Source organism: Barbus barbus (genome assembly GCF_936440315.1).
Source record: "Barbus barbus genome assembly, chromosome: 13".
In the NCBI taxonomy this organism is placed as follows: Eukaryota; Metazoa; Chordata; class Actinopteri; order Cypriniformes; family Cyprinidae; genus Barbus; species Barbus barbus.
Genome location: NC_136741.1, coordinates 8,154,714 through 8,170,504, shown reverse-complemented (window position 1 = coordinate 8,170,504; position 15,791 = coordinate 8,154,714). Strand labels below are relative to the sequence as shown.

General features: G+C 35.2%; 2 protein-coding genes across 2 annotated transcripts in view; one reads left to right on the top strand and one right to left on the bottom strand.

Annotated features, from left to right (window-relative positions):
- The first annotated feature begins 604 nt into the window (after positions 1 to 604).
- On the top strand, positions 605 to 8,540 carry gca (grancalcin). The gene is made up of 8 exons (XM_079431509.1): positions 605 to 1,067; positions 5,134 to 5,301; positions 5,388 to 5,457; positions 7,095 to 7,138; positions 7,274 to 7,421; positions 7,673 to 7,786; positions 7,945 to 8,003; positions 8,205 to 8,540. Exons 1-8 carry the CDS (start codon positions 1,044 to 1,046, stop codon positions 8,229 to 8,231), a joined length of 654 nt encoding a protein of 217 aa, XP_079287635.1. The 5' UTR covers positions 605 to 1,043; the 3' UTR covers positions 8,232 to 8,540.
- Positions 8,541 to 8,873: 333 nt separating this feature from the next.
- Positions 8,874 to 15,791, bottom strand: part of LOC306878911 (receptor-type tyrosine-protein phosphatase-like N) — a gene marked incomplete at its 5' end in the record, with an annotated part of 30,222 nt that continues 23,304 nt past the window's right edge. Inside the window, 4 exons of the mRNA XM_079431508.1 lie at positions 8,874 to 10,478; positions 10,682 to 10,755; positions 10,860 to 10,924; positions 11,177 to 11,230. Coding sequence (XP_079287634.1) covers positions 10,407 to 10,478; positions 10,682 to 10,755; positions 10,860 to 10,924; positions 11,177 to 11,230 — 265 coding nt within the window. The 3' untranslated portion in view covers positions 8,874 to 10,406. The remainder of the gene's footprint in view (positions 10,479 to 10,681; positions 10,756 to 10,859; positions 10,925 to 11,176; positions 11,231 to 15,791) is intronic.

Here is a 15,791-nt window from a genome sequence, read left to right as displayed (position 1 = left end):
AGAATATTGAATGTAGGATATGTACTGTAACAGCACTAGGATGTTTCACTATTTGTATCTCTCAGTTCATCTGTGTCCATGCCATTCCAGAGCACAGTATGTGAACGGTGCTGAACTGTTGTATAAGAGCAATACCACAGTCACAATTGTGCTTAATCTCAGATGTGATTTTCTGTGGCACAGGCTGCAGCCCTGCAGATATTCAGTACCATCACACTCCTGTTCATGTGATACTGCTTACATAAATTAACAGCTTTAACAGTGTGAAGACTTCTAATAAAAGAATAAATTATTAATAAATATTATTTTTAATGTAGTTCTTAACAAATAGAGATTTTGGGCTTACCTAAGAACACTTTCGGTTTACAGTTATTAAAAAAACATTTTCTGAGCGTGAGGAACAATCTAAAGTTTCCGTGGATGTTAAACGCTCTTCATGGGAGCGCATAAACATCCTTTATTTTTTAAGAGTTGAGTTATGGCGTCAAAAACATCCTGAAAGGAAGGAAGCGGCCCAAAACATACCTCCAAAAAGTCTGGTGGCTTGGTTGAGTAAATGAGCTGCTAGCTACTTTTAGTGTAATAGCGCCGACTGGTGGTTTTTAACGTAAATGGCAGGTTGATGTCACCGAATACAGAATTTCATGTTAACGAGAGGAGTAACTCTATTAGGTTAATTACCAGGTCTGTGGTTATTTTGGGCGTAACTAATGCTTTCATGATGAACCAACGTGTTTAATAAGTAAAAATGCATTGGCCACGAAGGTTATCAGTCAGATGGCCAGAAGACTTCCGTGAATCTGTACGTTTGGTTTTGTTTTAGAGCTAGCTGATCCGAAACACGCTCTCCATAGTAAATATAGACATTAAACTTAAATTCACCGATCAAAGTCTTACCAATAGATACGTATGTCTACGCGTCTTGCCCTAGTTACGTCATCCAATCACTTCCGGTTACAATCAAATACGGAAGAGATTGCATGAAAACTTTCACATAAGATTCATTTTTAGGTCGCTTCTATTCGCAAGTGCAGTCATAAAGTATGGCGTATCCAGGATATAACAATGTAAGTATCACTTATATTTTTATGTTCAATTGCAGTTTGTAAAATGTAAAAGACGTTGATAATTAGCTTAAGAGAGATGGGATCTTGTTTGAGAAATCTATACAGCATGCTATTGCGCCACAAATAGTTTCATCAAATAAATTAAATTTTCTTTCATATGAATTAGGCATAAACTATAACACGCGGCAAGTCATTTGGTAAATGACCCCGGGTCAGAAATGATTCTTTAACTAATGATACAGGGCAACATTTTTTTACCGTTATAAGGACAAAAAAATTTTTAAAATTTTTTTTTTTTACCCTACTGCAAATGTTTTCTCCCCTTTTAAGCATACATTTTAAAATATATATTTTATTAATGCTTAAGACAAGTCTTAATATATTAATATAATAAATTAATCAATTAAAATAAATTCACTATATGAAAATAAATTATGCTAGTTATCTACGCTATCAGGAAAAAAAAGTGCAAAAATTATACAAATATCGATTTGTTTATATAATTATTATTTATATTAACAAGCTTGTCACTGGTGCATTTCCCCTAAAAGGACAACTTTGTACCTTATCTATCACTAAAAGGTACATATGCACACTTAAAGTATACGTTTTAGAGGTAAATAAGGTACAAAGATATTTAAAACAGGCTGCTGTAGCCCTAAAGGTACAATTTATTCACATTTCTTCTAAGATTTTAGTCAAATACAGGTAGCAGAATAATGAACAATATACAAAGTAATTCAGTTTAATACTATTTTATAAGTTTATTAGAATTTGTAAACAAATGTTTGGTCCCCATGCTAGCATGTTACTTTTTAATGTCACAGTATATTTTAATGCAATCTCCGATCACTACTGAGAAATTTCCCCCTGACAAATTAAATATAGTGACTTTCATTGGCATTTTCTGCTTCTGGTCCTGACTCTGCTTTATCCAACCTGTCTGATTTAGTACAAACATAGGATAATTTGGATAATAAAAGCAATATGCACAGCTGCGTGGTCTTTACTACACAAACCACACTTATATATGCATCAACCTCTCAACTATATGAACATGTAGGCTGGAGTTTATTTAGTCCAAATAGTGATTGTCTTGTCTGTATTCTTGGTAAAACCCTGTGAGACGTGTCAGATGAATCATATTTGTTATCAGTATAATTAGGTAATTGTGAGCTGTGGAGCAATTCCAAGTGGAATTAATTTTATGTTCATACAGTATTTAGCAGTTGGAATACATTACTCAGTATTCAGTGTTCTTTGAACAGAAACTAAAGGTTGATTTGGATTGCACTTTTTATTCTAGTTGTAAATGGGGCTATTGTCATGGGCGGACCACTTGAATTTGAATGACAGTCCTTGTTCTAAAACATTTTAAACGTAGCGAAGCACAGAAATTTTGTCAACCGAAAATATTTAGCGAAAGTTTTTTTTAATTCTTGGTTTTGATCAGTCTTCATTTGGATTAACTGAGGTATTTTACTCTATGCATTTATCAGGTTATGTATGAACAAAATTGAACTATAAATTTGTTTTAGTGTGCTTACCATTCAGTAATTGAAATAGGCTTTGTACTTTGTTACCTTTGATATGAAACAAATTGTGGGCTTTTAAATTCTGTCAAGTTTTATAAATGAAATTCAAACAATAAATGTAGATTTTTATTATTTTTTTGGCAACACTTGTCCAAAGTGCACGTGAACCAATCATCTCTTCCTGTTTGCTACAAGTTATAGCACAAAATAAACATGAATGAAAATCAGAAGGTGTCAAAGAACAAGTACAATTTACTAAAATGTTTAATCAATCAGTGTTTCAACTGTGGAAAGCCATCAATAAAATAGCTTGTAAATAATGTAATGTATGTTACATTTACCTCAGGAAAGCCATTCAGTGTCCACAAATTTGTCTGTTTTTGGCATAATTGACACACATAATTGCGGTTGTTTAAATAGCAAATGCATTTGCGCCGTGCTGGTCTAAAAAAAGAGGTGCGTTCAGGTGCATTGTTGGGGCGTTGCTATTTTGAGGAACTGAAAATAGACTGCGCCATAGACCAACTCAAACCTAGTCTAAAGACAATGGCGTAATATTTTTTTATTTATTTTTTTTTTATTTAAAGAGCGCGTTAGTAGAAAATGCACATATGGGCGGGTCCACAACGCGCGTTCACTTTTCTTATTACACACAGGGACGCGCAGTAGCACACAAACATGCCAAATATAAAAAAATAAAGGATTACTGTGTAAAAGAGTATTATTGTGTAGGCTACATAAATATAAAATTATCATGCATGTCATAATGGATAGTCATTGCGTGTATCAGAATTAGCCTACCTATTTGCTTGCGCATGAGCAGATCCGTTTTCTCTCTGGAGATGCGTTCAGTCTGTGTGCCTTAAAGGGATACTGCACCCCAAAATGAAAATTTTGTCATTAATCATTTACCCCCATGTCGTTCCAAACCTTCGTTCGTCTTCAGAACCCAATTTAAGTTATTTTGGATGAAAACCAGGAGGCTTGTGACTGTCCCATTGGCTGCATAGTAAATTGCACTGTCAAGGTCCATAAAAGTATGAAAAGCATCGTCAGAATAGTCCATCTGCCATCAGTGGTTCAATCTAAATTTAATGAAGCCACGAGAACACTTTTTCTACTCAAAGAAAACAAAAAAACGATTGTATTCAACAATTTGTCTCCTCTATGTCAGCATAGCGCCATTTTGGAGAATATCCACTGAACGCAAGCAGTGTGTCAGCCGCGCCATACGGATGCGCTGTTTTCATTCAATTCAAAGCGTGAATTGTGGTGTGGCTGACACAGAACAGCGTACGCTGCTGGCGTCCAGTGGATATTTTCCAAAATGGCGCTACGCTGACATAGAGGAGACAAATTGTTGAATAAAATCGCCTGGGCGCGCCGACCGTTTTCCCGTCGTTAAACTAGCAAAAGTGGATTCGGACACGCCCTGAGTGCACTTGCGCCGTGTGCTTTAGAGCATGCTGCAGTCCGTAAGTTTTGCCTCTTTGTCGCCATCTCTGTTTGAAAACCTGGAATTGCAGCTTTTTGCAGAATTATCTTCCATGCGTGGGGTTGTGAGTCGGCACGGCTCCAGCACGGATTAAACTAATGAGGTGAATGTGTAGCTGTCAGGGTACTTCGCACTCACAGATTCTAGCCTATGTCTTGGAATATATGACCCAAATAAGAATTTCACCGTATATTGCCATCTGAACAAGTAACAAGTCTGCCATGTTTGTTCTGTCCAAATGAGGAAAAAAGCATTACAATAAATCGTGCTATCAATGGTGATTTAATCTAAAGATCGGTTAGCTCATATCACATCAAACCGTGCAATGTATTATTATTGTTATACTTTTTCTCAAATTATTAATGATAACAACATCAGCATTGCATAACTATGAGTATAGTGTGTATTAGCGTGTAGATTTCAATTTCTGTACAGTCTAATATCTAATTGTCATACCATTCGAATTTCATATTAAGAAAATGTTTTAACCCAAAAACCAAACTATGCTCCCTTCGAACTGGTTTTCTTTCAAATAGAAATCTTGTGTATTCCCAGGCTATCTGTAATCAGAAGCACATTTAAAACTGGAATATAAATTTAATTGAATTCACTTGTTTCATAAACCGATAATCCTTTCTGGATTACAATCCGCCATCAAAATGATAAATTTAATTATTCTAGCTGCTGTGAGAAAAGGCTATAAACGATCCGCCACCTGCAGGATCCTCAGTCACATGCTATAGCCTATTAGCCAGAAAAACGTCTTTATGTTTACAGACGTGACGTAATGACGCAGCAGCATGCTTGAATTTCCCGCGAAAACCTGCTACCAGTACCACTCAAATTAGAAAACATGATTATAAACTAACCGTTGTGAATCGGGCTGAAGTAAGGCGATAGTTTTGAACACTGGCAGGTTATGTATTTGCTCAAATATTGATTTAGGATAATTTTTAACCAAAAAAAGTTTCAGTGTTTTGGTAAAACATTCATTTTGGTGCATCTATACTTAAAAGTACAACTCTTTCTCTTGCAGTTTGGTGGTCCACCAATGCATGGAATTCCTGCTCAGGGTATGGCAATGCCAGGGGTTCCTGCTGCAGGTGGTTACCCAGGACAGCCATATGGGGGTTACCCTGGGGCATTTCCTCCTCCTCCTACCCAGGACCCAATGTGGGGCTATTTCACAGCAATAGCTGGTCAGGTAAGAGCAGCCTGTGTGAATGTGAATAAAATGTATTTTCTGTCCTCTCATGTTGTTCATGTAGTGTTTGTTGATTATTATATCAGGATGGTGAAGTTGATGCTGAAGAACTTCAAAGGTGCCTCACCCAGACTGGAATCAGTGGCTCCTACACTCGTAAGTACAGAGTAGAAATAGAAATTGTAGTTCCAAATAAAAAGAGTTAGTGGATCATCTGGTAACACTCTATTTTGATGACATTCTTTACATTTTGTGACTTATTCTCATTTAGGATCATGAACATGCATGCAAAGTTTCACGCTGATGTGTTTTGACATGTCCAAAAAAAAAAAGTTATGTTCGTACTGTTCCTGGGTCAATTTGACCCGTCAATTTTAATGCTCTAAGGCAACTCTACAGACCTAAAATAATAAATTTTCTTGGTTATATTTTATTTTAGTTTTTTACTATCCTATGAAGCATGTCCGTGGGTCAATTTGACCTGCATAGGCATCCTTTCAAAAGCAACTGAAATACACACAAAATAACAACAAATTCCTTTGTTGTATTTCAGAACTCCTCAACTCTAGTCCTGAAGTGCCTCCTAGTGTCCCGCCTTGATGAGTTTAACAACTTTTTTAATTTCAAAGTTTGTGAAAACAAAACTGTTTAGCCTTTTAACTGTAAGTCACAGTTTTTGAGCATAGACATAAAAATGACTTTTCTAGCTAAAATTGTTATTAAGCTTGAATACTTCAGAGCACAGACTTAAGATTGGTATCTTTTTAAAGGTGAAACATCACAGGTTATTGTAGAAGTAAAAAACGGTTATAAAAGTACATTTATAAAAAGTAATAGAAGTTTAAATGTATGAAAATATAAAATTATATATTTTTATATTTTATATAAAATAGCAATTTTACAAAACATTTTACCACCAAATCGTCAAGAAAATGAAAGCCAATCATCTGATCAAGTTTTGTGCCAAATTTTAGGTTGATATCTCAAAAAATGAACTTTTAAGTACGATTTTGTGGATGCAGTACCAAACGTTTCCACTAGATGATATACAGGGACTCTTGATTTCTATTTATTGTTTGAGTGTTCTGAACTATATATTTCCATAATTTTTATTGTGTATTAAGTAGACATCCTATTCAGAAATAGTTTGGGCAGTAACTTTAATATTTGATTTGAATTCTATCTCTAAAACACATAAAAACATACGTATAGAATAAGAGTGTGTTTGGCACCATATCACAAATGGAGAATCTATCGCTATTTATCTATTGCTCTGTCGTTTCTTTGGAAAACAGTCAGCAATTATGAAAACTAGAGTCCGAAACCTTTCAAATGATATATAATTTGTCAAGATTACTTTAAGTTTAGACCAAGATATTATCGTAAAAAAATGTACAATCGCAAACATCTCACAGGTCTGGGGGAGTGGCAGTCAAAAATAGTGGTTAAAACATTTTTATAAATCATAAATTCAGATATTCATTCTCTGAAATGTGTGGAAAATACTGATATTAAAAGTTTATTGATTGTATGGGTTTTTTTTATATGTCGTCATTTTTGTGGAATTACATTGAATCCAGTACGGGTCAATTTGACACGGACCATACAGGAAGTCACCTGTTTTTGAACAGTACATGAGGGTTAATCTGCTAAACACTATATTTTGATGATCAACAGACATTTGACTGACTTTTAAGTAACTTTTCAAGAACAGGTCTACTTGGTTTTAGTCTACTAATACTCTATTGAGAGTTGGGTGTCTAAACTGATCATCTCACTTCTTTTTACCCCAGCCTTCAGTTTGGAAACCTGCAGGATTATGATTGCCATGCTGGATGTATCCTTCAGAAACATGAAACCGATCTGGCACTCTTCTTATCTCTCCAACTTGAGTCAAAAGTTTGCTTCATGCTAGTCCTAGTAACCCAGTAGATCCCTTGTTGTGGCTGTTTCTTTAACCATGTGTGTGCAGAGAGATTACACTGGAAAGATGGGTTTCAATGAGTTTAAAGAACTCTTTGCGGTGCTAAACGGCTGGAAGCAGAACTTCGCAATGGTGGACAGGGACTGCAGTGGAACGGTGGAACCTCATGAGATGTCCCAGTGCATGGCTAACATGGGTGAGTGGGAACATTCATAGATGTATAACTCGGTTTCTGTCGACTGAGATTAAAAAGTACCTAGGTCTCAGGGCAAAATATATCTCAAAGTATAAATAATAGGTCACTCATTTGGAGATTTAAAATAAAAAAACCTGAAAACTACAGGATGCAATGCATATTTTCCTGTAAGGGATCTCTTGGCCAACACAGTTGCACCAAAAGGTTGCTAAGATTGTGATATATCCGATTATTTTGTCATGATTGCACAGGGTACCAAATCAGCCCCCAGGCTCTGAACGCAATCATCAAACGCTACAGCAGGTCAGGAAGGATCTACTTTGATGACTATGTGGCGTGTTGTGTAAGACTAAGGGCACTTACAGGTGAGGATTTTTGTAAAAGGGAGCAATGCAAATCCATAACACTGTATTATAATTGTACTGAATATAGTTACATTGAGTATTGTTTAAATACTAATAGTCTTTTAAATACGTATTTATGATTAAACAATGTGCAACTTTTTTTTTTTTTTTTTCAACAGACAACTTCAAGAGGAGAGATACAATGCAACAAGGAATGGTAAACTTCCAGTATGATGATGTAAGTGATAATTAAACTAATTTGTCACATTTAGTGCCTGTTTTTCTGCCTCGCTGGCACTTAATTGTTAACATCAGAGATGGTTTTAACTGGAAAAGCTGGTTTGCACTTAATAATTGTGGAAGTAAAATAGATTACTTCATTGAAAGCTTATGGGAAGCTGTTGTAACATGTAACACTATCTTCAATTTCCTCTTGCAGTTCATCTTGTGTACTATGTCTCTCTAAAGGAAGTTACAGACAAGTACAGTATGCACGCCAAGAAGAGCACCGAATCACTGAAAGTCCAGAGAAATATATATAAACTACTATATATATATAGTATGAGTATTTTGAAATGATTTGCCAGTATAATGTCTAATATGTGAACATAGGAGTAAAACATATTTACTCAAAACAGCTTTCAATATTTGTGCCAAAGTAGACAGTTGTTTCTTTTTAACAATCTTTTTCAAATTCACTCTTTATAACGTCAGTGTATTAAGTTCAAATGTAACCACTTAACATGTATTTTGCCAATAAAACATGATGTATCTTAAGAGTTGTGTTCTGGCTTTATTTAGACACAAGGACAGTGAGGACTTGCCGTCATGGTTCATGTGGTAAAAATCATAGCACTGAGAGGGATATAATAAAGCAACGAGAGTACCCTTTTTGATATTCAATACATATATGAATGTTATTTTTAATTATTCTTGTTACAAATTGTACAAATATGCTCCAGCAATAGAATTTCGGTTTCTCTCTTCAATTTCAGAAGAATCCATTTAGAAATTAATGGTATAGTTAATATGCAACACATAATGGTTCACTATATCAGATATAATTGAAAATAAAATTCAAATAAAACATGGAATAAATAAAAGACATGTACACAGTGATGCTTCTGCATCACTTCACAAGTTTTATTAGTTATCACAAGATACAAAATGTTTTTTGTATTCTATTATATATTTTTGTTTTTATTTTTTTTACCGACTTGCAAGAGGAATAGAACATTTAAGCTGACCACAATAACCAGAAAGAGAAAAGTAGAGAAAGATTTTGACCAAGGAGGAAAGGAAAAAAGCTTTGCCTGGCTTCACCATAATTCCCACAGCAGATCAGCATGTTGAAATTGAGTGTGATGGATTTGTCACAGAAATGAAGAAATGTGTGGAGTCACTGGGATGAACAGCAGATACATGAGTAGGATCCAATGGAATCTGTGCACTTTTATTCCACATTATATTCTGCTTGTGCAGGCAGTTGTCATAATTCTGTGTAATAGATTAAAACTATGAAATGGAAATGAATAAACATGCAAGGGCACACATTCCATGCAAGCCTACACTTGACCATGGCTTAAGTTGAACATGAGACCCAACAACAGCAACGCTTATGCTCATGACTTTTTGTTTTTCCTCCCAAGTAAACAAGAGGATTGTGAAGCAAACTCACATAACACTGATGAAGTGTACGTAACAGGACTAAGTCATCACCACGGTGAAACAGAGGGCCGCGTAAGAGAAAGCAAGCACGGAGAAACGCACTTCCCTTTAGATAATTATATCTTTGTTACCAAGAGTGAAGGCAAGGAAGAAATCAGACCCTGAAGAGATTAAATATAGGTCCAAGTAGTATATTTTTGTGTGTGTGTGTGTGAGCTTGAATTTAAAGGAGATTTGATATTACATGCTGTAGGAAGGTAATATTGGGCAGAACTGGTTGGATATGTGGTTTTGAGTGGTTAAGTGCAGGAAAGCAGCAAAAATGAGTAGGGATGGCACTGAGTAATTTTGAAGTCAAGTGTACATAACGTTTGCTGATGTTTCACAAAATAAATTAAACTATGCCTTTCTTAAAAAAAAAATTCAAGATTTAATAATAATAAAAACTCACCCAGATACCCACACCAATCTAATTTTAATGTTCTATATCTGATATTTACCTATTTATCATTTAACTTAATATTATTCAGAAATACAAGTGCTATAATTTGACATTTTAATTTGCTAATAGCAGAATCTGCTGTGGAAAAAAAAGGCTGCACAAATTGTTTCTCACAACTTTTGAAGTTTAGCACTTGACACCATAAAAGTGGATCTTTATCTAGTGGAACGCATGAACCAAAACCATAAAGATTAAAATATTGCACAATAAAATCTCTCACCCCTCTATAGCACAGTGCAACCTAACACACTTTAGCTGTAACTTGCTAGCTTGATTTAAGTGAAGGATTTTAGTAAGAGTGTTCATTTCAGCAAAAGGAAAATCAATTTGCAATTACGTTATTATTTAAGTAGTTAGGTGTAGAACGAATACTCGACCAGTTGATTACTCATGCACATGCATGTACTTGCTATGTAATTTGTGAGTGTGTATGTATGCGTTTGTGAGCCTGCTCGGTCATGGGCATTCATTTCACTGCGGTAGAGCTTTGAGAATAGCATTAACCTCTTCAGCCACAGCGGTCAGTGCGAACTCAAACTGATCCTGAGGAGAGGAAAAGCATAGATCAGCATTTCTATTTCACAATCCACTACTCCAACTCTTTTAATAACACTATCAGCACCAATGAAAAAGATATACAGCAGTCACTGCAACTGAGAGGTTACTGATACTATGGTGTTTTATGGGTACATTAGTGCTTTGATTTTTTATATGGGACTCAGCTCTGCTGTTTTGCCCTTCATTACCTTGGTGCGCACCATTCCTGGCCTCTGGTCTCGAATGTGTTCCAGGGTTGCAGCAATATCGATCTCCTTTACTCCTGAGAAAAAAACAAAACAACAAACAACAATTTTCAGTATGCCCTACTTTCCTAAACACTAACTATTTCTTTACAAGCTTTACAAGTTTCCATCATGTGCTGACCTTTAGCCATGCGGTTCAGAACCATGTCGATCAGGATGTATGTTCCAGTCCGGCCTGTACCATCACTGCACAGAAGGGTGATATTGTGAGAAATATGCTCTGATAAAACATCTTATGTGCCATTTGTGAACATACAGCACATTCAGAATCAATGCAGTAGTCCATATACAAGAAGAATACTGTTGTTATTTCAAAACTAAATAAATAAAATGCATTTTTTGCATCTTGTCTTTAAATCTTATCAAACTACGCTCTTTATCTTTCAATTCATAAAAACAAAACTTTAATTCCTCAAACGCATCAATGTGTTAAAATACCTGCAGTGCACAATGATGGGGCAGGAGCGGCCACGGTAGCACTTATTGACTTTCCTGAGGGACAGAAAAAGAGATTTCCTGAAGGAAATACCAGTGCCTGCAAGGCAGCAATAGTTTTAAAGTTAGATTAGCTCAGGACTTACAGTCATGGCCAAAAATATCGGCACCCTTGGTAAATATGATCAAAGTAGTCTGTGAAAATTAATCTGCATTGTTAATCCTTTTGATCTTTTATTTTAAAAATTCACAAAAATCTAACGTTTCATTGGATAATAGGAATTTAAAATTGAGTGGAAATATTATTATGAAATAAATGTTTTTCTCAAATACATGTTGGACACAATTATTGGCACCCCTAGAAATTATTATGAGTAAAATATCTCTGAAGTATATTCCCATTCTTATTCACAATTTTGAGTACTCCAGGGTGATTATGAACATGAAATTATCCAGCCATGGCTTCCTGTTTCACAGAAATATACAGTAAATAGGAGGGAAAACAAAGCCCAAATTCCCTTAATCATCCATCAAAATGTGAAAAACCAAGAATATATTTCTGATGTGCAGCAAAAAATAATTGAGCTTCACAAATTAGTGAAGCTCAATTATTGAGCTGATTTCCACCATCAGGGCAATCATTAAGAATTTCCAATCAACAGAAAACTGCCTGGAAGAGGACGTGTGTGAGAGTTTGAGTGTTTAAAGACTCTTCAAGGACCACAGCTGGAGAATTGCAGAAAATAGTTGAGTCTCGGGGTCAGAAAACCTTAAAGGAAATTGTCAAACAGCACCTACATCACCACATGTTGTTTGGGAGGGTTTCAAGAAAAATTCTCCTAGCTCATCCAAAAACAAACTCCAGCATATTCAGTTATCAGACACGACTGGAACTTCAAATGGGACTGGCTTCTATGGTCAGATGAAACTAAAAAATTAGCTTTTTAGCAGCAAACACTCAAGATGGGTTTGGTGAACACAGGGATAAAAAGTACGCCATGTGTACAATGAAATATACTGCTGTATTTTTGATGTTGTGGGCCTATATTTCTGCCGGAGGTCCTGGACATCTTGTTTAGACACATGGCATCATGGATTCTATCAAATACCAACAGATAAAAAAATCAATAAGTGACTGACTCTGTTAGAAATCTTGTAATGGTGGAAATTCCATCAAATCACAAACTCTCCTCTTGCACCATCTAAATACACCCCAATTTGGAATAACCCAGATTTTACAGCTAACAAGAAGCCACTCAATTTACGCACATGGGCAGAAAAGGGAATCACACAACTTCAGCATATCTTTCATAATAATAACCTGGCACCATTCTCCCACTTGGTTCAGAGATACGGCATTGGGAGCAATTGTTTTTTGGAATACTCACAAATCAAATCATCAATTCAATCAAAAATTGACACTAGGACAATTAATCTAGACCTCCCCCTCCCAATATCAGCGCTATTAAATATTTCTTCTTCTAAAAAACTACTCTCCAAAATATACAGAATTATATCAAAATCAGACAATACATTAGGTATACCAAATGTTAAATGGGAATCAGATTTATCTATTGCCCCCGATGCCACTTTCTGGACACAAATCTGCAAAAACATTTACTTCATGACGAAAAATGCCAATCTTCAACTTATACAATATAAAGTACTTACATAGATTTCACCTTACTGGACGAAAATTATTTAAAATGGGTTTTACTTCAGAAACATGCTCACACTGTACACAAAACACCCCAGACACCTATCTTCACGCCTTGTGGCATTGCACCCCAATTAAAGAATTTTGGGAAAATGTTACTGAGTCACTATCCAACCATATGGGATGTCACATCCCATTGTCTCCTTCCCTCTGTATATTAGGTGACACATCCATAATCAACTCAAACGATACAGATAGTAAATTACTCTTAGTAGCTCTAACTATCGCCAAGAAAACTATCCTCATGAACTGGAAATCAAGGAATAACATACATATTTCATCTTGGAAAAACTTAATAACAGACTACATCTCCATGGAAAACCTATCAACTTCCACTCAAAATAATACAACAGAATTGAACCCCCCTTTGTTATCTCTCATAAACTTCCATCAATCATGAATCCACTGACCCTCTCTGTCTGAAGCCACCCTCAACAACACACCATTCATCAATATCTACATAAGATTTTTGGGGAGGGGGGTTAGGAAGAGGTAGCAACAAAGGCTAATATCAAACTAAATCAAAAACTTAAAATATTTTTCTATTATTAATTTTATTATTATTTATTTTTTTATCTTTCTCTATCCTTTCTTACGGTCGCTTTCTGCTCTCTGCACTTTTTTTTTCTTTTCTTCTCTCTCTTTTCTTTTCTCTTTCTCTTTTCACGCCTCTGGGCCTCGGTTGGCTGTGGCCCTGTGTGGTTGGGTTTAGTGGTTGGTGGGTGTGCTGTGGGGCCGGGGGCCGGGGGCCTTGTATCTCCAACCTGTACCAGCTTTGGCCTGGTTTTCTTGCCTCTGGCAGGTTCAGCACTACATGCCTTGTTTCTTTTAATGCATCACTAGACGGTATACATACATCTATTTTAAAACAAGCAAGGGAAGAGGAAAAAAAACTGCACACTGCACGTCACACTTTTTTAATGCATCATACACTTAACAATACATATACAGTCCATATGTAAGGTAAACACGGCATGTGAGTGGCGGCCGGGGGTGAGACTTTGGTCCTTGTGCCCTGCAGCTCCTCTCCTATATGGCTCGTCCTGGGCCTAAACTATGCCTTGCCCACGGAGGGCCCAGAGGCAGCCTTACAATATCTTACTCTTTTTAGATTTATTATTATTATTATTATTATTTTCTCTCTATTATTAATATTATTATTTTGTTATTAATACTATGATTACTACTATTATTATTACTATTTTGTCCTCTTTCTAATCCTCCAACTTTCCCCACATTTTTTTTTTTTTTTTTTTTTTTAATTAATTACTATAATTATTGTTATTAATGTTACTATTATTATTATTATTACTGTTATCATTACTGTTGTACTTTCTTTTCTTTTTTTTGGATTAATTTATTTCATTTTTTATTATTTTGTTTAGTTATACTTCCAAACCCAACACCCAGTCACACACACACACACACACACACACACACACACACACTAACCATGTTGGCTGTCATGTATGTTTTGTTGACCCTGGTTACTCTGTATCTGATTTGTCACCTGTAAATAGCATGTTTGTTTGCATAATAAAAAAATAAAAAAGAAATCTTGTAATGGGCCATGTTTGGATCTTTCAACCGTACAATAATCCAAACACAAACTTAAAAAATAACACAAAAATGGGCCACTGAGCACAAAACCAAGCTTCTGCTATGGCCATTCCAGTCCTCTGGCCTGAACCCTATAGAAAATGAGGTGAACCGAAGAGAAGAAGCACCGTCATGGAGCTGTGAATCTAAAAGGTCTGGAGTGATTCTGGATGAATGGTCTCTGATCTCTTGTCAGGTGTTCTCCATCCTCATCAGGTATTATAGGAGAAAATTTTGAGCTGTTAAACCGGCAAATGGAGGTTTCAAAAAGTATTGAATAAAAGGGTGCCGTTAATTGTGGGCAATGTGTATTAGAGAAAAACATTTATTTCATAATGATATTTCCCCTCATTTTAAATTCTTATTATCCAATGGAAGGTTAGATTTTTGTGAATTGTTTTAATAAAAGATCAAAAGGATTAACAATGCAGATTAATTTTCACAGCCTTCTTTGATCATATTTACCAAGGGTGCCAATATTTTTGGCCATGACTGTAGGCTTATTAGTTCTGAGTAAATGAAATGACGGTTCGGAGTTGTCATGACATGTCTATCTCTGTCAGCTGTGCACGGGAATGCACATAAAGGTGTATAAAGATTTGCCTGAAGAAGATCATTCAAAATCCTTAATGCAAATCTTCCATGTTAAACAACAAGCATTATAGTTTTTTAATTACATTTCTATTTTTTAATTACATAAATAGCTATAGAAATCTGTATAAAATTTATTTAAAAAAACAACTATGTACTGTATATACACTACCATTTAAAGGTTTGGGGTTGGTATGATTTTTTATGTTTTTGAAGTCTATTATGCTCATTAAGGCTATATTTATTTGACTTGACGTCTATATAGTTTGATTTGAAAGATACAGTAAAAAGTTACTCAATTATACAATTAGAAAACGGTTTTCTGTTTTAATATATTTGAAAATGTAATTTATTCCTGTGATGGCAAAGCTGAATTTCCAGACATTATTTAGGTGTCACATGATTCTTCAGAAATTGTTTTAATATGCCGATTTGGTGCTCAAGAAACATTTCTTATAATTATCAATGATGAAAACAGTTTTGCTAATTAATATTTGTGTGAAAACTGTGACAGATTGTTTAAGGATTGTTTGAAGAAATAAAAAAAGACAGCATTTATTTGAAACAGAATTTTTTGTAACATTGTAAAAGTCTTTACTGTGGTTTTGGTTCAATTTAATGCATCCTTGTGAAATAAAAAACTTTATTTATTTAAAACATTCTTACCACAACCTTTGTATATATGTGTGTATATATATGTTTATTTTTCCT

What these genes read in the sequence shown, in the direction of transcription:
- gca (XM_079431509.1), top strand. Translation starts at nt 1,044, where the DNA reads ATGGCGTATCCAGGATATAACAAT. An exon ending in TTATGATTGCCATGCTGGAT is followed by an intron (nt 7,139 to 7,273) that starts GTATCCTTCAGA and finishes ATGTGTGTGCAG; the next exon opens with AGAGATTACACTGGAAAGAT. An exon ending in TAAACTTCCAGTATGATGAT is followed by an intron (nt 8,004 to 8,204) that starts GTAAGTGATAAT and finishes TTCCTCTTGCAG; the next exon opens with TTCATCTTGTGTACTATGTC.